Source organism: Chanodichthys erythropterus, chromosome 8 (assembly GCF_024489055.1).
Source record: "Chanodichthys erythropterus isolate Z2021 chromosome 8, ASM2448905v1, whole genome shotgun sequence".
In the NCBI taxonomy this organism is placed as follows: domain Eukaryota; kingdom Metazoa; phylum Chordata; class Actinopteri; order Cypriniformes; family Xenocyprididae; genus Chanodichthys; species Chanodichthys erythropterus.
The window spans coordinates 28969527-28993592 of NC_090228.1; the positions used below are offsets into that span (position 1 = coordinate 28969527).

The window sequence follows — 24066 nt, forward strand, 5'->3', positions numbered from 1 at the left end:
GGCGAGCAGGACTTCGGATTGCTCGGTGGTCAGCTAGGTTGATGGCTTTTGACTATGACATCCAGTACAAGCCTGGACGTGAAAATGTTACAGCTGATTGCTTGTCTCGCTTGCCATTACAGAGCAGTGACCCTGTGCTGGAGGATGACGTGGAAGTGGTTGCACTTACTTCAGCTCTCAAGGCCATATCTGCTGATGATTTCAGGGCTGCAGGGGCTACCTGCCCAATATACAGTGAAGACCAAATGGCCAAAATCCTCTAAGGGCCTAGGACCTGATCTGTTACCATACTACAGAATTCAACATGAACTTTCTCTTCAGGATGATTACGTGGTAAGAGGCACACACAGACTTTTAGTACCAGAGTCTTTGCGTGGGCAAAATACTCATCAAGGCATTGTTAGAACCAAGCAAAGACTCAGAGAGCTGTATTGGTGGCCAGGTATGGATGCCCAGGTTGAGACAGCCATCAAATCATGCATTACGTGTCAAACTCATGACAAGTCAGCAGTCGTTCACACTCCGCCATTCCAGCCTGTACACCTCCCAGATGGAGCATGGGAGAAACTCGCTGTAGACATTGTGGGGCCCTTTGACAAAGCTCCAGCAGAATGTCGTTTTGCTGTAACTTTAGTGGACTACTTTAGTAAGTGGCCAGAGATTGCTTTCATGCCTCAGGTAACCTCTTCAGTGGTTATTCAATTTCTGTCGACTGTGTTCAGCCGTGAAGGTAACCCGAAGGAGCTAATCTCAGATCACGGCTCTCAATTCATGTCATGTGAGTTTGAAATGTTTCTTCAAGACCGAGGAATTATGCATTGAACTTTATCTATGTATTATCCTCGTGCCAATGGAGAGGTCGAACGTTTTAACCATACTTTGAAGCAAGCATTGCTAACTGCTTCCCTGGAAGGCAAAGGATGGAAAGAATTCACAAGGGAATTCTTACAAGCGTACCGTGCTACACCTCATGCGACTACTCAGTGTTCACCTGCTGAATTGTTACATGCGAGACCGATGCGCACTAAACTTCACATCTCAGGATTGCAGAAACTGCAGCGTCTTCAACAACCATGTGCGCAGAACATTGTGGATCGAGTGAAACACATGCAGAAGAGCTCCAAAACATACACTGATCGTAAGTGCGGGGCGACGGAAGTGTCATTCAAACAAGGGTCTTTTGTTCGAGTGAAGCGACCAGGTATCCTTCCTAAGCTCCAATCTGCATTTTCTAAACCATTGAAAGTACTGCAACAGACTGGTCCTTACACTTACAAACTGTCTGATGGGCGCACTTGGAATGCTTCTCACCTCACACCTTTCTCTTATGGGAAGGAGAGTGGGGTACAGGAACTGGCTAACTTTGATTATGACTGTAAAATGCAAACTGCACCAGTGACTCAGCCGGAAAGACAGGTTAGAGTTAGACGAGCACCAGTATGGGATCGGGACTATGTTATGAACTAAAGGCGGTTCATTGATTCCATGTGAATAGTATTTTACATGGGTATATGTGATAAGGTAACAAATACATATAGAGTGTTGTTCTGTAATGCATGTTGTGCATTCGTGAAAGTCGAGGGAAAATGTAAAGTTCATGTTTGAAATGTTGGTACTGTTGTGCAAAGTCATTGTTAAAAAAAAACAACAACATTTGGTCACTGTACGGACGTAAGTGAATACTAGGTACAATTGTTAAAAGAGAGCGAGATGTGGTGTCACCACTTGTCCTGTGGGTGGCGCTAGTAGATCTAAAATGTATATGAGTGTACCAGGAGAGTGAAGATGAGTTAGCCTGAGTAAAAAGCATGTTCATAAGCTTATCTCTGTGTTGTTTGCATCTTTACAAAGACATAACATAGTTCAACAATCCTGAATGAAACGGCCCCTCCTAACTTTACTTTTATGAGTGTCTGCAGAGCTGTTAGGAGAGGTGGAGGTGTTGCTGCTCTATTTAAAGATGTCTATCAATGCAAGCAAGTGTCATTTGGTGATTACTTGTCTTTTGAATATTTGGGTATTGTGTTAAAAGGTGCTTCTCGCATTCTACTTATAGTTATCTACAGGCCTCCAAAATACTCTCCAGCCTTTGTGGAGGACTTTACAGAACTGTTATCAGCAATTTCCTCAGAGTTTGACTGTTTTGCTATTACTGGGGACTTTAACATCCACATAGAAAATGCAGAATCCAATATGGCAAAAGAAATCATAACAGTTTTTTCTAGGGCACATTTATAAAAGCTACTTAAATGCCCTAATTGAACTATACCTAATCCTGGCTTAATCTAAGCCGTGTCTGTGAAACCAGGCTGTCATGATATGTTCAAAGATTAGGCTGTTCACACAAATAAAATTTTGTCTAGGTACAGTACAGCCTTACAATACTGTCTTATACTAATACTAATTATACTGTATTGATAACTGGATGTTCAAACTATTATATTCTTTTTCTTTAAGCAGCACAGGTGGAAACAGATCAGGAAAAGACAAATAGGCCGTGCCAGTCTTCTGTTAACAACGGTCAAAAAACATCCAGAGAAAACACAAGCAGCAAAACCATGGGAAAAGACCACAGTGATGGAAAGAGCTTAAGGGTTGTACATGATATAAAGAACAGCTGGAGCAGCAAAATAGCCGATGGAAACAATGAAAACCTGCCCATGTTTAAACTCCAGCTGTCTGAAACATGGAAGAACAGAGATGGATTCTGCAGAAGAAGCACGTTTGGGAGAGAAAACATCAGAAAACAGAACAAGACCATCATGATGATCGGAGCCACTGGTTCAGGAAAAACCACTCTAATTAACAGCATGATCAACTACATTCTGGGAGTGCAATGGAAAGAAGACTTCCGGTTTGTGCTGATAGATGAAGGGAAGCAGAAATCCCAGGCTGAAAGTCAGACTTCAGCGATCACGGCATATCAGATCAATCACATGGATGGTTTCCGGGTCCCTTATTCTCTGACCATAGTGGACACACCAGGATTCGGTGATACCAGAGGAATCTCACATGACCAGAAGATCACAAAGATGATTCAGGAGTTCTTCTCAGCCCGTGGAGGGATCGACCGCATTGATGCCATGTGTTTTGTAGTACAGGCTTCACTTGCCCGTCTGACACCCACACAGAAATACATCTTTGACTCCATTCTTTCTATATTTGGGAAGGATATTGCTGAAAACATCCTTGTGCTGGTCACCTTTGCAGATGGGAAAACACCTCCTGTTCTTGAGGCCATCAAAGTGTCTAAGGTGCCTTGCTCCACCAATGAGTCTGGAGAGCCTCTTCACTTCAAGTTCAACAACTCTGCTGTGTTTGTTACCAATAAATCTGCAGAGGATGAGGATGAGGGCTCTGACTGTGGAAACTTCGACCAAATGTTCTGGAAGATGGGATTTTCTAGCATGAGAAAATTCTTTACATCCCTTAACATGATGGAAACCAAGAGCTTGTCTCTGACACAGGAGGTGCTAAAAGAGCGACAGCAGCTGGAAGTGCTTGTGGAAGGTCTCCAGCCCCAAATCAGTGCTGGTCTGACAAAACTGGATGAAATCAAGAAGACAAGAGCAGCTCTGGAGCAGCACAAGGCTGAGATGGAGGCAAACAAGGATTATGAATATGAAGTAGAAGTAACTGTCCCAAAACAGATCAGAAACAACACTGACTACTACTTAACCAACTGCCAGCAGTGTCACTTCACATGTCATGAAACATGCACTACTGCAAATGACAGTAAAAGAAAGAACTGCAGTGTCATGAAAGATGGAAAGTGTACAGTCTGTCCTGGAAAGTGTGATTGGGATGTGCACTTCAATCAGAAATACAAATGGGTTTATGTCACAGAAAAGAGAAAGGAAACCTATCTAAAAAAGCGATATAAGGATGCACATGGACAGGTCATGTCAAAAGAAAAGATCTTTGAAGAACTTGAAAAGGAGCTTGAGAAAGTCCAGGATACTGTGGCCGGACTAATTGAAAGATCTCAAAAGTCTTTGGAGCGACTGGAGGAAATCGCCCTCAAGCCCAATCCTCTGTCCACCCCTGACTACATCGATCTGTTGATTGAGTCTGAGAAACAAGAAGCCAAGCCTGGATTTAAAGATCGCATTCAGTCTTTGATGGAGGTCAGGAAGAAGGCAGAGATCATCAGTAAGTTTTCCACAGGAGAAGTGCTTCCAGAGGATTGGAAAACATACAAATCTGCAACAAGAAAAAAAGCTTTCTCTGATCCAAGAGCCTGGTTCAGTTGGCCCAGTAATCACTAAACCAATAAACCACAACATCTGGCTCTGTGGTAAGATGCTCTGAATGTATCTTTATTATACTTACACACACTTGAATACTTTAAAAATACTTTTATGGTGTACAGTAGATTCCTGTATTATTTTGCCTTATTACATGGAAAAAAACAAATCCATACATTTAAAATTGATTTGTTGTACAGGATGAGCTGAAAATGTCACGTTTCACAAATGATCAGATTGTATCAGAATGCTGTTTTGGGATGATGTAATTTTACTTTCATTGAGCATTTAATCGATTCTGCTTTATAGATTTTGTATCTTATTTAATTTCAAGTATATGATCTTTTCCAAAAGTATAAACAACACTGACATTCACAAGTACAATTCAGTTTCAAATCAACATATCTATTTCAGCAAAATACAGTTAACTTGGAAAGACAACAAAACTCTGAATTCAACACAATAAATTCTCATTTTCACATTCAGTTTTCTCTCTGTGTTATTATTATTCAGTTATGTACTGTACAGTTATATACTGTGTTATTATTCATGTTTCTATAGAATCAGTATTTATAATTACATCTACATAATACTGTCTCAAAGTATGCATCGAATAAGATTTTCACACCTGTGAGAATAAAGCAAATTCCATAAAGGATTATTTTCTATTCTAAATTCAGTTTCACATGCCTGAAATGAAAAATTCACAAGCGTTGGATCTTTCTTGTTAGCTGATCAAGCAATATCATAGGTACTTCATATTAACATTTTCATATTAACATGTTTCTTGTGTTCATGTAAACAGCTGCCTCTAATGTAATGGATCTAGCAGGTGCTATCACACCGAGTCGATCACACCTCAGCAATGCCTTAATCTACATTTCCCTTCCTTCACTCCATCTTCCCCCATCTCTTCTCTCTACATGCAGAGATGACCTGAAATTCACCCAAAATCTATATGGTTCAATGTGAACATTTATCATACAACATTATACATGTTTGGTATCATTTGAAATGTCTCAGTGCGACTGGTACAAAGGTCTCATTCCCACAGAAGTAAACCAGAAGGTAATAAAGGTTTTCAAAAAATTCTCAGTAAAGAGTAAGTCTTTTCTAAGAGTAGGAGACTTTTATAAAGAAGCTAAAAGCAACTTTTAGTAAAGTATAAGATTCTTAAGTGCTGACTTAAGTGTTGTGAACTAAGGACTACAATGATGTCAACTCAAAATGGCTGCCCTTAACCTCTGAATCAGCCAATAGCGAGTCTGCAAGGGTGAAGTCACAGCAGCACATCACCAATAATTCCATGTTATTATAAAAAAAAAAAAATAATTGAAAAAGACACTGAAACATTTTAATATTTTAATTTATTTTTAAAAATAGCTATGCATTGTGCAAAATTATCACAAATTAGTATTGACGGTGTGGAATCTTTTTCTATTGATATATGTGTCCTCATTTACAGTTAGAGCAATGATGTGAACACAGTAGTGGCCAAATGTGATGTCCAGCCATATGAAAATTTACATCTTAAACCTTAATTCAAATACTATTGCTGCGTCCCAATTCGCCTCCTTATACTACACCCTAACAGTATGTACTCTTTTGTGAAGAAAAAGTACATACTTTTGAGTGGGTAGCAGAATAGTATGCATGTTTTGGGACACACTATCACATCATAAAATCTTAATTTAACAGACCTATTTATCACATATGACATTTTGTCCTTACATCTGCTGTCAATCATCCAGACAATCAACATTATTACATTCCATTTAGCCATTTTATTTATCCCTTTATTTTCCCCATTGACGGTGTATTGACGAGACGGAAAGAGCACGTCAGCGGCTCACAACTGTAATGTGCGGAGAGCGGTGCTGATGTTTTTGCACAATTCTGTATGTATGCAATAGCCTTTTTCCAGGCTGTGTGTGACCGCTGAGGAAAATTCTTGGACATCTGCGTAGGCTTCCCTGGTTTTGTGCTCGACGCAAGGGTCCTGAAACACAGTGCAATCTATTGCAAACAACTGTACCCACCTGAGGGTCGATGGGGGTATCCCTGCCTGACTTCACCCATATGCATCATGAGCCCCTATCGAGAGCCTGTTGCTACCCCTGCTGAAGCTCGCTACAACAGGCATCACTCCAAGGCCAGGTGTGATGTTGAGCGGGCTTTTGGCATGAAGCTCTGGAGGTAAACCCCACCTTTGTACCTACTGATGGTGACATGCTGTGTCATCCTTCACAACATGTGCTTTGCCAATGGTGACATAATTGAAGATGAAGATGTGATCAATGATGATGAAGATGATGAAGATAATGCAGAAGCCCAAGACGTGATGTGTGGCGATGCCATGAGGAACCGTCTGGCAGCAGCAGTTTCTGCTCCTGATATCCATGTCCCTGCCCTAATGGAACATGATTATGTTTAAAATCAATATTGTTCATTGTCTTTTTGTCTATTTCAACATCTCCTTGTCCTAAAGTACAAAACATCACACTCACATGATAAAAAGAAGTAATTATTATTTCAGGTATTTATATTATTTGAGTTCTTCTGACTGAATTAAAGACATACTGAAGAAAAAAAAACACTTTGTTGTTTGTGATGTTTTAGAAAACTTTAAAAGTTGATTATTGCATTATTGCTTGAAGTTTCAGCTTGAGGAGGGGGGAGGAAACCAAGCCAGTCGATTTGGTCAGTCACACTTACGTTATTTGAGATATTTGTACAGTAACCTTACAAATCTACACTTTGTGTACCATTCAAGGGGTTTTACTGAATCTGATTACATAGATCAGCAGCAAGCGAGAGGTTGTCATGGCAACCAGATACATCGCATGCGAATTGCGCTACGTCTATTTTTGAACGGTTTGCAATAAACACGTTGAAAATAATGCCCTATAAACATGTTTGTCAACAGAATGGCAAAAAGTGTGTTTTTTCTAAACAATTCAAGGAGTTAATTACTCGCTGCTTTAAAACAAATATCTGTTGGGCATGATGACACACAATAAGCAGGCAAACAAACACTTCAGAATTAGTAAATCCAACTGAAAATGGCTGATTAAGCAGTTTAGATTATAAAATCTATGCTTAAGTTTTGCTCTGCTTTATTTTTTTTAATCTGTTTATTGACCTTTTAAAATAATAACACAATATAAGTACAGGAGAATCATAAAAAAATACCCCCCACCTCCCCAGAGGAAACAAAAAAAAAATTATGATAATAATAATAATAATAATAAAAAATAATAACAACAATAATATTATTAAATAAATAAATAAATAAAAGTATCCACACATATAATCACACACTCATGATCAGATTCAAGCCACAATCATAATGGCATTAATGCTTAGGTTGACACACAAGCACTGACATATTCAGAAAAAAAAATTATAAAGGGATCCCAAATCACAGAAAATATATCACTGTTGCCCTTTAATGTATACCTGATTTTTTTCCAAGTGAATGAAGCTCATGACATCTTTCAGCCAGTCATCAAAAGATGGAGGGAGTTTTTGTTTCCACAGTAGGAGAATGCTCTGTCTAGCTAATAATGTTAAGAAAGCAAAAGCCTTTGCAGTATTTCCAGGCAAACCAGTGACCTTTGAAGGAAGTCCAAAAAGCGCAACCAAAGGACAAGGCTCGATCTGTTTCTTTGTCACTAAAGAAAAACAATTGAAAATTGATAGCCAAAAAGAAGTTATGGATGGACATAACCAAAACATATGTATTAAGGCCTGAAGGGCCTGATGGCAATGATCACAGAGAGGATCAATACCAGGCTTGACTTTTGCCAACCTCACTTTTGTCCAGTAAATACGATGAATACATTTTGATTGGATAAGACTATGACATGCAGAAATAGAGGAGGTATGAGGTATGGACATGGGACAGAATATGGTTACAAGTCTCATCATCAAATGTGAGGCAGAGATCTGACTTTGAAATTTATTTATTTAGGATAAACCCCTTGAGATGTAACATCTCATTTTCGAGGGGGTCCCAACATTCAAAATTACATAATCTTAACATACAAACATCGTAAAATTATAATTAACAATACAAACACAACCACACACACAAAAAACAAAAAAAACAGTGACAGTCTCAAGGGTAACATGCACAGTCCATCTTAAAATAAGATATTAAACATTGTTTAAATAACCCAAATGATGTGATGGATCTAATGTCTATAGGTAAATTATTCCAATCCATTGGTGCTTTGAACCTAAATGCTCTTTTACCAATTGTTTTTTTTTGCACGAGGAACCAAAAAGTAAATCTGAACAGAATGCCTAACTAGATAATTTAATGAACAAGGTACAAAATATTGCTGCAGGTAACTGGGATAATCAAAATGAATACATTTAAATACAAGTTGAAGCCAATGAATATGTCTTCTAACATACAGCGATGACCACCGAAGTGCATCATACATTGTACAGTGATGAGTAAAAAAAGAACATCCCAAAACAAATCTACAAACTCTATTATATGCTGTATTAAGTGGGGCAAGATCTGATTTTGATGCCGTTTGATAAACCACATCACAATAGTCAAAAAATGGAAGTATTAGTTGAGAAGCAAGTTTCTTACGAACACTATATGGAAAACACTTTTGAGAACGATATAAAGTACTAATTCCAATATTGACTTTGCGTAAAACATGATTAATATGCGATTTAAAAGAGAAATCAGAATCAAGCCATGCACCAAGATATTTAATAGTATCAACTTTATGCAAAGATGTACCATCAGTACATGATACAACACAAGTAGTAGTTTTGGATTTAAGTTTCTGTCTAGAACCAAAAATCATAATATATGTGATAGATTTTATGTTGGTCTCAGCATTGAAAGTATGTGGACTGAGGCTCCTTTTTTTTCCTCTGTCAAAGCTGTATACTATGTTTTAAACATATGGTTTTCTGTGTACCAGAACCATTCCATATAAGGCTCTACCATGAGTGAATGTAAGACAGGGAATGGTCTCTGCTTTTCTGTATTACCAAGAATAGGAGAAGGTCCTTGGGATGCTAAGGGACCTCACGGGTACCTGACCAGTAGATGACCATATTTAGACTTGTTTTTCTATATGTATCACATTCCTATAACATGATCTATATGATGTATTCTCTTTCTCATTGGCTGAAACTATACTACACCCCTTGTACTCTTTCTATATATTCTCTCTTTTCTTATCAATAAAATGAGACTATATTCTCCCTCAGCACTGAGTGATTGCTCATTCAATTGCCAAATAAGAGGTCTGGGATGAGGCACAAATTAGGAGCAAAAACCTAACAATTTGGGGGCTCGTCCGGGATCGAACCCGCGACCTTGGCGTTATCAGCACCATTGTCTCCTATTGTACCTGATGTGCAAACTATAATTAATTCTATTCCTTCTGAACATTCATTTTTTACAGTTCTGGATATTTCCAGTGCTTTCTTCAGCATTCCTGTTGATCGCCAAACACAGCCATTGTTTGCTTTTACCTTGAAAAATTCACAATTAACGTGGACAAGACTCCCACAAGGGTTCAGGGATTCTCCGGCTGTTTTCTCTGCTGTAGTGCATGCAACGCTGAAAAATGCCAAACTTCCTCCAAACACCTGTCTGCTTCAATATGCAGATGACATCCTCATCACTGGTGCAACTGAGGACATGTGTGCTGCTGCCTCTAAAATTGTCTGCAATATTTTGGCAGAGGCTGGTTTCAAGGCATCAAGAGAGAAACTACAGTGGGTACAGAGGAGGGTCGAGTACCTTGGACATGAACTGTCACAGGGCAAAGTGCAATTGTCTGCTGACAGAGTGAAAGCTATTGCTACTTTCAAGCACCCATCAACACGGAAGCAGATGCAAAGCTTCCTGGGACTGGTTAATTATTGCCGAATATGGGTGCCCAACTGTTCCATGTATGATAAAATCCTACGAACTGCTACTCTGGGGGACACAGAGGACATTACATGGACAGCTGAGATGGATCAAGCATTCAGACATTTGAAATCCTCCCTTATGAAACCTCCTGCACTCGGCCTCCCAAATTACTCTCAAGACTTTCACTTATACGTGCATGAAAGTGGGGGTACAGCCGCCGCAATCCTGGCCCAGGAACATGGGGGTACTTTTCGTCCCATAGCTTATTTGTCTAAAACTCTTGATTCAGTAGCCAGGGGACTTCCTGCTTGTTTGCGTGCAGTGGCTGCCACAGCGATCATGGTTCAAGATGCTGAAAAAATTGTGTTATCACATAAATTGATAGTGCATACTTCTCATCAGGTAGGAGTCATTATGAGTAATATTTCTACTCAACATATGACTGCTCAACGCCGCTCTGGCTATGAGGCTATATTATTAGCTACTGCTAATTTGATTTTGAAGCCAACTTCTGTTATTCATGGCCCTACTGTACATTTGCACAGGTTACTGACGCAAGGTGAATTTGAGAGTGATGACCACGAGTGCCTGGACAGAATCCAGATTTCGACTGCCTGCAGGCCAGATGTTTCTACATCTGTCCTGGAGGAGGGGAAGAATTGGTATATTGATGGATCCTGTTTCAAGCCAAATGATAATGTATACTTGTGTGGGTATGCTATTGTTGAATTACCTGATCGTGTAATTGAGGCATACTCTTTGCCATACAAGTCAGCGCAAGTTGCAGAATTAATTGCTTTAACGAGAGCTTGTCAATTGGCAAAAGATCACTGTGTGAATATATACACTGACTCTAAATATGCGTATAGCATAGTACATGATTTTGCTAAATTGTGGGAAGAAAGAAATTTTAAAACCTCAGATGGAAAGCCAATTGCTCACCATAGTATTGTAGCGGAGCTCATTAATGCAGCACAACAACCATCAAAACTCGCTGTTATTAAAGTAGCAGGACATACGTCAGGAGAAACAGATGAAGCCAAAGGAAATAGATTTGTAGATGAAGTAGCGAAATGGGCTGCTAAAGAAGTAATGTTAAGTCCACATGTAAGCGAAAGGGGCACAGATGTGCCTATGATGAATTCATTATTGACTAATGATTTGGACATTAAAATATTACAAGCTAACCCTACGCAAGCTGATTTGACTTACTGGTCAGACAATGAAGTAAAACCAGATCAAGTTGGAATCTTGAGAGACAAACAGGGTAGACTTGCATTACCTGCATCTGCGATTGTTATGCTATGTAGACATTATCATGGTGTATCACATGTGTCAAAAAAGAAAGTGATACAAATGTTGAATCGATCTTATTGCATAGCAAATATTCAAAGAAATACTCTGTTGATATTGGATGCTTGTCTGGTGTGTGCTCAAACTAACAAGCACAAGGCAACTAAACATGACGCTTTACCACATCCTGAGCTACCATTCCAACACTTGCAAATTGATTTTACGCATATGCCTCCTTGCGGAAATAATAAATATTTGCTTGTGATTGTTGACAGATTTTCTAAATGGCCTGAAGCTTTTCCGTGTGGAAAAGAAAATGCACAGACGGTAGTTAAAGTTCTGGCTAAGGACATTATACCGCGTTTTGGTATACCAATGGTTATCGATAGTGATAATGGAACACCGTTCACTTCCAAAGTCACACAATTGTTAGCCAAAGAGCTTAATATTACCTGGAGTTTACATATACCGTTTCATGCTCCATCTAGTGGACAAGTTGAGAACATGAATAGGGTTATCAAAGATCGTCTTAATAAAGCGTGTCTTGATACAGGCAGAAATTGGGTTGATCTGCTGCCTGCCGTATTAACAGAAATTAGAATGTCACCATCAGCAACAACAAAGATGTCTCCGTTTGAAATCCTTATGGGTAGACCTTTCCCGACCCCATGGGTCAGAGGTCGCGCTGGCAATTTTTCCACAGGTGACACGGAGGTGATCATCACGGATTATGTGGATTCCCTAATTAAAACTTTGAATAGCATCAATGGTGATGTGTCTCTCTCTCTCCCTCTTCCTGCAGAAAAACCCACTCATCCTTTCGTTCCAGGACAACAGGTGCCGATAAAGTGTCTGAAGCCCACAAAACTGGGTGAGCCGAAATATCTGGGGCCCGCCACGGTGATTGCTGTGACGAGAACAGGAGTGCTGACTGACTTCCAGCCGCAGTGGATCCATGCCAGTCGACTGAAAGCAGCTCCATCCCAGGGGAACGTTCTGGTCAATGAGGAGAAGGAAGCCAGTGAGCCAAGGAAAGATCCGAAGGAAGGTGAAACAAGACGTTCAACGAGGAGAAGAAGAAAGAGATTGCTAGAGATTTAAAACCAGCAATAATTATCATTGAAGCTCTCTAGCCATGATTGCTAAATTGATATTTTACCTGGTTGTGCTGACAAATGTGTTTATTCACATACAAGCTGCTGTTAGCACTGGTAATGAAACTTGGGTACATTATGAAGAAGAACCACATGCCTTTGCAGCTAACATGTGGTGGAGATTAGCCAACTACACTGCCAAATCTGAAGGAAAAACAGGTGACTGTTATGTTTGCACCAAAATGCCACATAGTGCTTCTGGACCACATGTAGAGGTTAAATCACCAAGGACAGAAGAAGAATTAGAATGCCCTATTTTTGTTAGCATTACTGGAATGATGGCTCCAAATAGAAGTGCAATATGGAGTTGTGGAAAAAGTAGAATAATGATGCTTGCAACACAAGTACATGCTAAAGTGACAACTATTGGCTCTATTCCAGACTCACTGTTATGTATGGAAAGAGAAACTGGAACAGTGAGACTGGGGGTAATTCCTAAAAGTAAATGTAATCAAACATACCATCATTGTGAGATAGAAAATATGTCTTGTTGTATGAGTTGTATTTTGCATTATCCAAAAGCTAATATGACTGAGTGTTCTAAAAGAACACCACATCCTATATCTACTATGATTGCTTATGGATGGGCTAATCCTTTTATTCAAGATGTGTGTTCTAAATATTGTGCACTTGTGCCAGGTCAAAATTGCTACAGATATGCTCCTTCTTCACGGGGAACTAGAGCTGTAAAAGATTGGTTTTGGCTGTGTGGACATAGAGTCTACACTACTCTTCCAGAAGATTGGAGTGGAAGATGTGCTCTAGTAACTTTGGAAGAATATTCCATGGTTATTAGACCACACAAACCTCACGTTATGACAAAACAAAAACAGAAAAAGAAACGCTCCCTCTCTAGTCGCAGTTCAACTAGTAGTTTGAGTAGAGATAATCCAGTACCAAAGCAACATCGACTCTGGACTGGTACTGAAAGATTCTTTGAAGCAGTGTTTCCAGGAATAGGTGTCTCTAGTCTTCAAATTGAAGTTGAAGTTACAAGATATGAGCTAATTTCATTTATCAATACTACAAGAGACACATTGGCTGGTGTTCAACAGGAACTCCGAGGGCTCCGTTTAACTGCCCTGCAAAACAGGCTAGTTTTAGATCAATTAACCGCGGCAGGAGGAGGAGTTTGTGTTATTGTTGGTACCTCTTGTTGTACTTATATCCCTGAAAATGATGCAGATGGTCATTTAATTTCAGAGGGTTTAAAAAATATGACTAGAATTGCTCAAGAATTACAAGAACGAGAAACTACTGATAATCAAAGTGGGTTCTTAGCATGGCTCACAGGATGGCAACAAATGCTTGTATCTGCTTTGATTCCTATAGGTGTGATCCTATTAATTATGGCATTTATTATCTGTTGTATTATTCCATTTATTAGAGCTTTGATTAATCGTGCCATGAACAACTTTGTATCCTCTCAATATGCTTTGATGAATAGAACTGTTAAATGTTAATAATTTTGAAGGAAAATGAAGGAAATGTTTGCTGAAGAATGTTATGATTTTGAAAGTAAAGAAAGTGATTGTATTTGTATATGAAAAAAGTAATGCTGAGACTTGGATGTGGCAATTTTATTGCCAAAAGGGGCAATTGATAGATTTTATGTTGGTCTCAGCATTGAAAGTATGTGGACTGAGGCTCCTTTTTTTTCCTCTGTCAAAGCTGTATACTATGTTTTAAACATATGGTTTTCTGTGTACCAGAACCATTCCATATAAGGCTCTACCATGAGTGAATGTAAGACAGGGAATGGTCTCTGCTTTTCTGTATTACCAAGAATAGGAGAAGGTCCTTGGGATGCTAAGGGACCTCACGGGTACCTGACCAGTAGATGACCATATTTAGACTTGTTTTTCTATATGTATCACATTCCTATAACATGATCTATATGATGTATTCTCTTTCTCATTGGCTGAAACTATACTACACCCCTTGTACTCTTTCTATATATTCTCTCTTTTCTTATCAATAAAATGAGACTATATTCTCCCTCAGCGCTGAGTGATTGCTCATTCAATTGCCAAATAAGAGGTCTGGGATGAGGCACAAATTAGGAGCAAAAACCTAACAATATGACTTATTTTTATTAAGCACCAATTTATTAACCAAAAGCCACTCTTGTCACAAATTAAAATCAGACTGAAGCGATAACTGAATTTGTATAGAATCTGAATTAGAAACATATATGACGGTATCATCAGCATAAAGTTGTACCTGACAATTTTTGGGAATTAATGATAAATTATTTACATAAATAGAAAAAAGAAGTGGTCCCAATATTGAACCTTGCGGCACACCTCCTTGTTGAATTACAAAATCTGATTTATTCCCATCTATGACAACACATTGTTTTCTGTTGTGCAAATATGAATTAAACCACAGAACAGTTTTTTTCAGAAAGACCAATTGCATGAAGTTTATCTAAAAGCAAATAATGATCAACCAAATCAAAAGCTTTAGTTAAATCAAGAAAAATTGCACCTGTGAGTTTGCCATCATCTGAAGCTGAAAACACATCATTAGTAAACTTAAGCAGTAGTTGTAGAATGATTAGACCTAAAACCAGATTGAACTGAAGATAAAATATTATTAACAGATAAATAATTTGAAAGCTGTTTATAAATAATTTTTTTCAAAAACTTTAGATATAGAACAAATAATAGATATAAGTCTATAATAGGATCAAGTACATCACCTCTCTTATAAAGTGGAGTAATGCATGCACATTTCCAGATAACTGGGCACTCACATGTAATCAGACATAGATTAAACAAATCAGCAAGTGGATGCAATACCGTCATATATGTTTCTAATTCGGAAAAACAATAGGTCGGCCGGCAGGAGGACACGGATCACGTGGTGATTCCCGTTCATCTGCGGGAGAAATACAAGCAGTCGGGCTTCAACCACACCAGCACGCCGCTGTTCGGCCAGCCCTTCTTGCTCAGCGTGCCGCGCACCATCAGCGAGGACAAGCTCTACAACCTGCTCCTGCTGCGCCTCTGGTGCGTACGGCCGCCCACAATCACACAAGCCTTGATCTGACGTGATGTTTGTTTGTCATCATGAGCTGCAGGCTGAGAGTTTGTCTCGTTTCAGTCGTTTCGTCCGGCCGGCCGCTGAGGACGAGGAGTCGGAGGAGACGCTCTCGCCCAAACATCACTCCATCAACGGCAGCGCCACCAATGGTATAATGGAGGAGGGGTCGCCTAGTAAGCATGCTGTTTGACACGTTCTCACTAACTAACCCGCGCCGCCCGCCGTATGTCGACATGTTTAAGAGGTACTGAAGCCTGGCTCGTCCCACAGGTGAGATGGAGACGGACGAGCCGGACGACGAGTCCAGCCAGGACCAGGAGCTGCCCTCGGAGAACGACAACAGCCAGTCGGAGGACTCGGTGGGCGGCGGGGACAACGAGCTGGAGAACGGCGTCCTGCCGGAGAACTGCAGCAAAGGCCCGACGCTCAACGGCCAGAAGAAGCGCCTCTTCACATTCCAGTTCAACAACATGGGGAAGACCGACGCCAACTTCATCAAGGGAGAGGCGCGGCAGATCCGCTTCGACAAGGACCACACCAGACTCAGCGGTGGGAGCCGTGTTGTTGTTGTTGTAGAGAGCGTGTGATTTGACCGTGAGCTGACATGTCTGCCTTGTTCTCCTGCAGATAGATGCTATCTCTCCTTGGACTGGGAGCCAGAAATGAAGAGGAAGCACTTCAATGAATCGGCGGCGGAGGTACGTCATCTCTCATGTTTCCTGTCAGAAGTCATTGGTGTCATGAGACGCTCGTGAATCCTTGACCGTTACCTCCACAGGACTTCGAGAAGCACGAGAGTATGGAGTATAAGCCCCAGAAGAAGAGCTTCTACAAGCTGAAGGACTGCATTGAGCTCTTCACCACCAAAGAGAAGCTGGGAGCGGATGACCCGTGGTGAGGCACATCTTAACATCGCTTGAGACGCTAATAAACAGAGCGGAGTGAAACCAAAGAATAAACACTGACAAGAAGCGACACTCAATAGATCGTTACATTGCAGCACCGGCTCCAGCAGCAGCCCTGCGTTTCTGCCATTCTGGGGTGAAAGCGAGTGTCAGTCCACTAGTTTCTATGGCAATATCAGCTGCTTTGATAAAACAAAATGTACATTAAAGCTGAAATCCAACCTTGATGATGACAACACTGAATAAAACACTATCACTAGTGATCATTAGTATAAGTCTTCCACTTTTTTCACAAAACCTTTGAAACCCAGTCAGTTTGGGTTAAAATTCTTTAAAAGGCTTATAAACACTGAATTATTACCAACATATGAAATTAAATTAAGGACATGCATCAGAAAAATTGGGAATGTTGGACAATAAATATATGAATATAAGAGCTTGATTTTGCAGTGTTGTCTAATGTCCGTTAAAGCAAAAGTGTCCAAAAGTGTGAATTATGGGATAACGGACACAGCAATGCATCATGTATTATAAGATCATTGTTTGTAGCGTGATCCATTAAAACGTACAATATATATATATATTTCAATTCAGACCTAAATATTATTACTATTACTCCGCTAGGTCTGAAATATATTGTTCGCTGCAAACATGATGATGTTAAATTTATTATTAATTTACTATTAATAAATGTGTAAAGTTTCATAAAATGGAAATACTCAATAAAGTAGGCTAACTACAGTTGATTCCACAACTGGTAAAATAAAACATATATAAGACAATACAACATTTACTGTAGGATCATACAATTTACTGGAGACTTAATTTAAAAACTGTTCTATTGCGCTTTTGATTTGTCAGTGAAATTCACCGATTTTGGGTGTGTAAGATGTGAAGGATTCAATGGTCCAGTTAGTATTTTCACCCCATAATGGCGGCCGCGCTACCGGAGCGCCATCTAGTGGCTGTTACCCAAACAGTATCAAAGTGTCGCCTCTTGGGTTCTGAGCTCTTTGGTGAAACCTCCAAACACTAAAAGTGAAGGTGCGGTCACCATTACTGCGGTCATTCCAGCATGAATCCACACAAACAGGAGTGTCATGTGATCCAGCCGGTCATGTGATTACAGCATGTTGGCCAACAGAAAGCTGCTTGGTTTGCATTGAATTCTGTGTGAGCTGAGCTTCATTCAGACAGACTTCTGTAGAACAGATCGCATCACTTCCGGTTCATTAAATATAGAGCCGTTTTACTCGAGGAGTGAGCAAAGATGAGCATAACCAGTGTCCCTTTAGTTTTCTTCTCAACAACATCCAGATATTTAAATCCAATAAAACATCAACATTAAAAATAACTAGCTAAGGTCAGCTGATTACCTTAAAAGTCCATAGATGTTTCTGTCATCTCATACTATGCTTAAAGGATTAGTTATTTCCTGATAATTTACTCTCCTCCATGTCATCCAAGATGTTCATGTCTTTCTTTCTTCAGTGGAAAAGAAATGAAGGTTTTTAAGGAAAACATTCCAGGATTTTTCTCCATATAGTGGACTTCACTGGGGTTCAACGGGTTGAAGGTCCAAATGTCAGTTTCAGTGCAGCTTCAAAGAGCTCTACATGATCCCAGACGAGGAATAAGAGTCTTATCTAGAGAAACCATCGGACATTTTCTAAAAAAATAAACATTATATACTTTTTAACCACAAATGCTCGTCTTGCACTGCTCTGTGATGCTCCACGCATGACGTAATCATGTTGGAAAGGCGAAAAACTCCATCTCATTTTCTCCTCCAACTAACCCTTTTTTTGTAAAGGTCGTTTGACTTAGCCTTTGTACGTTTACTTTGCAAACACTGGATCGGTACTTCCGTGACCTTTCCAACATGATTACGTCATGCGTGGAGCATCACAGAGCAGTGCAAGACGAGCATTTGTGGTTAAAAAGTATATAATTTTTATTTTTTTTTAGAAAATGAGTGATGCTTTCTCTAGATAAGACTGTTATTTTACTATTACACTACTTTAATGGCTGTCTTTATGGGCAATTCTCAAAACGGCCACAAGATGGAGCCATTTATGAGTGACTCTGATATTACAAAACTGTGACATCTAAAGACCTGATCTGATGCATGAGCCTACATGATGCCCCTCTCGTCACATCCTCTACCTGTGACTGAGCATCCCGTGTGTGTGTGTGTGTGTGTGTGTGTTTCAGGTACTGTCCCAACTGCAAGCAGCACCAGCAGGCCACGAAGAAGCTGGACCTGTGGTGTCTGCCGCCGGTGCTGGTGGTCCATCTCAAGCGCTTCTCCTACAGCCGCTACATGAGGGACAAGCTGGACTCGCTGGTGGACTTCCCGCTGCGGTACGTCACGAGCTCAAGCGTGGCAGAAGCGTGTGTGTCCGTGTGTAAACACTCTTGCTCTGTTGACCCTCAGGGATCTGGACATGTCGGAGTTCCTCATCAACCCGAACGCGGGGCCCTGCCGCTACGACCTCATCGCTGTGTCCAACCACTACGGAGGCATGGGAGGAGGACACTGTGAGTATCACGAGCTGATCTCCCTCACCTTCAGGGTGTGACGAGACCGTTAGCTCACGAGAATGACGACGAGACTCGAGCACTGTCAAAGGTTTAGACACTAACTGGCTGATTTCAGTCTCTTCAGACCTTACTGTAGATGATTTATGAGCTCCTACAGCTTCTGACCTCCTAACTGAACCACAAACTGACAGTTTTCTCTTAGTGTTTAGAGCAGAAACTGAACTGTTGGTGATTTCAGATACCGCCTACGCCCAGAACAAGGAGGATCACAAGTGGTACAACTTTGACGACAGCAGCGTGTCTCCAACCGGCGAGGAGCAGATCGTGGTGAGAGCCTGTCGGTGTCTCCAGCGCCCTTCAGTTAGTGTCCATATCTCTCTGAATGATGTTCTCTGTGTGTGTGTTCAGTCCAAAGCGGCGTACGTGCTCTTCTACCAGCAGCAGGACACGGTCAAAGGCACGGGCTACTTCGCTCTGGACCGCGAGGCTCCGGACGAGACGGACGCTCCGCGGGACGACGGCGCTGCGGCTCAGAGCGAGGAGGAGGAGGAGGATCTCAACGACAACGAGCAGGAGGAGGAGCTCGGGCCCCACCGCGACGTGTCCATGAACACCAACTGAGGAGGAGACGCGCCCATCCAAAGCCATATCTGCACCTGACGGCGGCACGAATGTACAGACGGGAAGAGCGTGGGATCGCAGCGCCCGTGCTTTAGTTTGGCATGAAGAGTGAGAGTATCTAGAGGACGCTTGTTTGATCCTGTATATAACACTAAACAGACGTGTCGACTCGTGTCCGTGTGTCGGGAGAGCGAGTCTGACACGTTTTCTTTCACCTCAGCCTTATCATCCTCTCAGACCGATGCACACGTCTCCCTGTCCGTAACTCATCCGAGCTCGTCACAGACGCGTGTCCTGACGGAGCAGCGTTTCCCGCTCTGCCTTTGGTTTAATGAATGTTCTCGTCGGTTCCTCGCCTTCGACGGCAGGCTTGGGCTCTATGAATACTGTACATAAGAGTTCACTCTGTGAGTGCACATTTGATAAAGCTATTTATTTATATGGAGATGATCTGAACGTGGCTTTGGTCGAGGACTGGATCATCGGACGTGCTGCATGATACGGGGATGTGGTGTAGCTGCACTCGAGTTCACTGGTTTACATTTGAAATGTGCATGTGTATTTATATACAGACTTCAATAAACTGCTAAAGTCTTGAGTCGTGTTGCTCTTTCTTGATCAGAGGCACTTCCTGTGAACATGTGTTCATATATACAGCTGCGCTAATGCAGTGGATCTCGCAGGGCTTGAGAGTTATAATAATATACATTAATCAAAATGACCTGCTGGCTTATAATTGTGTCAGTTTCATTGATGTGACTCACATTCATCACAGTTCATAGGAGGAATCGAACCCATGGCCTCGTCCCTTTAACCTTTTTAAGGGATAATTCACCCAAAAATCATCATTTACTCACACTGGTGTTGTTTAGTACACTTTATAAAATGGGCAAACACAATTTACATGTCATGAGAAACATGAGGCTGAAAGAAGGATTCTGACTGAAAATATCACACAAATGCAGTTTAAACTAGTCGATACTCTACAAGATATCTCAGGTAATGATTGTTAGAGATTTCTTCTTCTAAATCTTAATTAGTGGCAGAGGATATCGAAGGGTTAATGGACAATATCTGGTTCTGATCCACACTTCATGCCAGTCTGTGGCTGTAACGCACTGATAATAGGTGTGTTCGACATCGGCTGCGGCTGGATGTAACCGATCGGCGAGATTAGCCGCGTGCAGGCGGGGAGGAGCTGAAAACGGAGACGTGAAGTCGGACACTTTCTGCTTCCCGTAGTGACGCTCGCGCTGCGTTTGCATCGGTTTGCATACTTTATCACAGCTGAAGTGAAATAAATGCAATATTTGACTAATACACTGATGTTTCAGAGACCTTTTCATTCAATACTTTATGTACTGCTTACAGCGTCTGTTTTTACAAGAATAAAGTTCAACATAATCATATATTATTTAAATAACAATGTAGTGGGGTCTTTGTTTTTTATCAGTTTTATTTTGATAAACATGACACAATACAACATCGCTACTACATGAAAAGAGCTTTAACTGTTATAAAAACACAGATTTTTGAGCATTAGTGGAGCTGAAGGCGTGACAATAAACACGAAACACACGTGATCGTTGTCATGCGGTGAATCCGGCCAATCATGAAACAGCTGTGTCGTCATCAGCGCTCGTGCAGCTCCTCTTGAGAAACTGCGCTGGCTAACTCAGGCGGCTGATCTCGAATCGCTCTCGCGGTACTTTAAAGCCATACATCACAGTCATATGATGTCAGCGCTGTCTCAAGTCGGACAACATTTCTTACCGGCATGCACTGCTTCAAGTCAGCCGCCGATCGGTCTTTGCGGCGCTGCATCAAGTCGAACAAGCCTAATGACAATAAAACACCAGAAGAAGAAGAAGAAGAAGAAGATGTGCGGGAGGATCTGAACACAAACATCACAATAGAGTCCAAATGTTGTACAATATTCATGCTCCAGATTTAATTGTGCAGATGTCATTACAGCATTAATCAATATAAATGAGTTCTTGAGTTCACAAATGAGTCGTGTGGTGATACAGCAACGTGTTCAAAAACAGTTTTTTTTTTTTTTTTTTTTTTTTTTGTTTTTTACTTTTTTACGACTTTTATCTGATAATTCGGGCCTTTAGTTCTCAGAATGATGATATATGAGATGAGTTATGAAGACGTGTGAGATATAAACTCAGTTCAGTTCTCGTCCAGTTCAGCTGGTGGCAGTAATGAGCTAAAAGCTGTTTTCACTCCGTCATTAAACAAGAGAAGAAGAAGAAATCGAAACTGAAAGTTCATCTTCAGACTAGCGAAAACTAAAACAGTTTCCATCCTAACTATTGGTGAGTTCAGTGATGTCCTTCTCATAATAACTTCCATGATGTTGTGATGTGTGTCTGTATTAGATAATCTCTGTTTTTCCTGACGAGCCCGACTGTGTGTTTGATTATGGGAGGCATTTCCGGTTTGGGGAATTTCCACTCAAAAAGACTGAAGCAAATCATAAATTTGCTTAACAAATAATCCTCATCTGTCAGTTTAACTGAATGAGCTGTAAGATTTCCTTCATGTATAGACTGTAGGAGAATGATATATAGCGCTGGAAAATCAGATTTATTTCACTGAATCAGTTGTATTCATGTAGCTTCTGATTGATTCTAGTGAATCGGTTCATCTCAACGGTCCTATTTAAAATATGTGTAGCTTTGGAATATCTGATTCGTTCTAGTGAATCGGTTCGTTCAGAAGATTCTTAATGAACAGATTCGAGTCCCTTTTTTCAGATTTTTTTTGTAGCAAAATATTTAGTTTATCATGTCTTATTAAATATTCCAGTTAAATATTCTATCAGTATTATATATACATATATATATTCAAACCTATAATTAATTCAGAATAATTAAATATTTTTAAATAGACTGCAGTAATTATCATTTTGTCAGAATCTATAGTATCTTATATTATTTTGTTTGGTTGTCTATGAAAGATCCAGAATATAATCAGCTCTAAAATATATGTATGTATTTTGAATCATGTTAAAATGGTGTAAGATTTATGAATTTGATCCATTTCGTTGTGAATGTAAGCTTTTAGTTTTGTTTTTGCACACATAAAGTGTTCTGGTGGTCTCTTGATGACAGTCGTGTGGCGTCCCTCTTCTCAGTGCTGCTCCCTCAGGAATCCACAGCATAGAAGAGGACGCTAGAGATGACATCACATCTGCAGAAATGTCAATAACAACCAAAATGTGAGAATGATAAATTTAGATAAAGTGGCGATTGATAGTGGATAGTAATGATAGTAATGTACTGGCGGTGATATTGAGCTGTTGAGGCTCTCGTAACCTCTTGAGGAGAATTCACAACAAATGAGCTCTGCTCACACAAAAAAACTCAGTTATCATGTTGCAATAAAAATTCAATATGTGGGGTTTTTATAGCTAGCTATTTACGACATATGATAAAGTTAAAGTGCATATTGCAGGCTAAACATTTTTTTCGAGATGAATATATACCTTGTATCACGTCATATACATCCTCACACTATCAGCGATCGTCACAGAATAAACTCATAACACATAATTCATGAATGAAGGATAACATTACATGAAACACATACAGTAACACTACTTATGTTCGTCTGCCGGCGGGAGACATGATCACGGATCCGTCAGAGAGATGAACACGTGAATTGTGCACCATAAGTCTTGTTTGTTTGTTTGTTTGTTTTTTACATCTGCTAACTACCAAATCAGTCGTGATGAGAAACCGCTATATCACGTAACGTTAGTGTGGACGGATATTAACAAAGTTTATTAGTTTCTGTTATTAGTAATCAATAATGTTACTCCTAGATGACCAATAGCTTTGCTTTTGCCTGATTCATGATAATAATCTGTACAATATTGTGATCTGAGCACATATTGTTAGCAAACGTGTATATCTATAAGCTAACATTGGTCTCGGCCCTGTTCTCCACTGCTTCTCCTCACACAACAGCTCGATTTGTCTCCTCTGATCGTTATTCTGTCTAATCCTGGCCTGTTTCTGATCTCTTGACCACATAGCAGGCTAATTGTATGGCTGTGGTTTGTTAAACGAGTATGAATAAACATTTACAGTTTCCTCAGCGTCCGAACTGTCATTGCGATCCATTGTTTTCATACTGTTTTTTTTTTTTTATTGTTTTTTTATTAGACGTGAAGACATAACATAGAACAATTACACTTTTAACATGACATCCAAAAAGATACTGCATTTAAAGAAATGGGTTTACATTGCACAAGGAAAAAATAAATACAATAAATAAAAAATTATATATATATATATATATATTATAAAATAAATAAAGAAAGAAAAAATACCAGTTCAATTTTC

The 24066-nt window shown here is 40.1% G+C and overlaps 3 protein-coding genes across 5 annotated transcripts in view; all 3 read left to right on the top strand.

Annotated features, from left to right (window-relative positions):
- Positions 1–4268, top strand: part of LOC137025118 (uncharacterized) — a 35960-nt gene extending 31692 nt beyond the window's left edge. The window contains exon 4 of the mRNA XM_067393149.1: positions 2458–4268. Coding sequence (XP_067249250.1) covers positions 2458–4268 — 1811 coding nt within the window. The remainder of the gene's footprint in view (positions 1–2457) is intronic.
- Positions 4269–6468: 2200 nt separating this feature from the next.
- Positions 6469–20303, top strand: LOC137025119 (ubiquitin carboxyl-terminal hydrolase 15-like). Its single transcript, XM_067393150.1, has 13 exons — positions 6469–6613; positions 9836–10387; positions 12239–12484; positions 12633–12799; positions 15429–15604; positions 15699–15811; positions 15909–16187; positions 16266–16336; positions 16417–16532; positions 18758–18907; positions 18981–19084; positions 19326–19414; positions 19496–20303. Exons 1-13 carry the CDS (start codon positions 6469–6471, stop codon positions 19706–19708), a joined length of 2421 nt encoding a protein of 806 aa, XP_067249251.1. The 3' UTR covers positions 19709–20303.
- Positions 20304–21964: 1661 nt separating this feature from the next.
- LOC137024672 (neoverrucotoxin subunit beta-like) overlaps positions 21965–24066 on the top strand; it is a 34583-nt gene continuing 32481 nt past the window's right edge. For 2 of the 3 annotated variants that reach the window (XM_067392476.1, XM_067392478.1), the window contains exon 1: positions 21965–22032. The gene's annotated coding sequence lies outside the window, so the exon portion shown is untranslated. Of the gene's footprint in view, positions 22033–22805; positions 22938–24066 lie in introns of all 3 variants that reach the window. The other variant, XM_067392477.1, reaches the window with a different exon arrangement.

Excerpts from the sequence above, each read along its gene's own strand:
- LOC137025119 (XM_067393150.1), top strand. The coding sequence starts at position 6,469 with ATGGTGACATGCTGTGTCATCCTTCACAACATGTGCTTTGCCAATGGT. Across the intron at positions 6,614-9,835 it reads TGGCGATGCCATGAGGAACC|TGCATGCAACGCTGAAAAAT; the intron begins GTCTGGCAGCAG and ends TCTCTGCTGTAG. Across the intron at positions 16,337-16,416 it reads TCAATGAATCGGCGGCGGAG|GACTTCGAGAAGCACGAGAG; the intron begins GTACGTCATCTC and ends TTACCTCCACAG.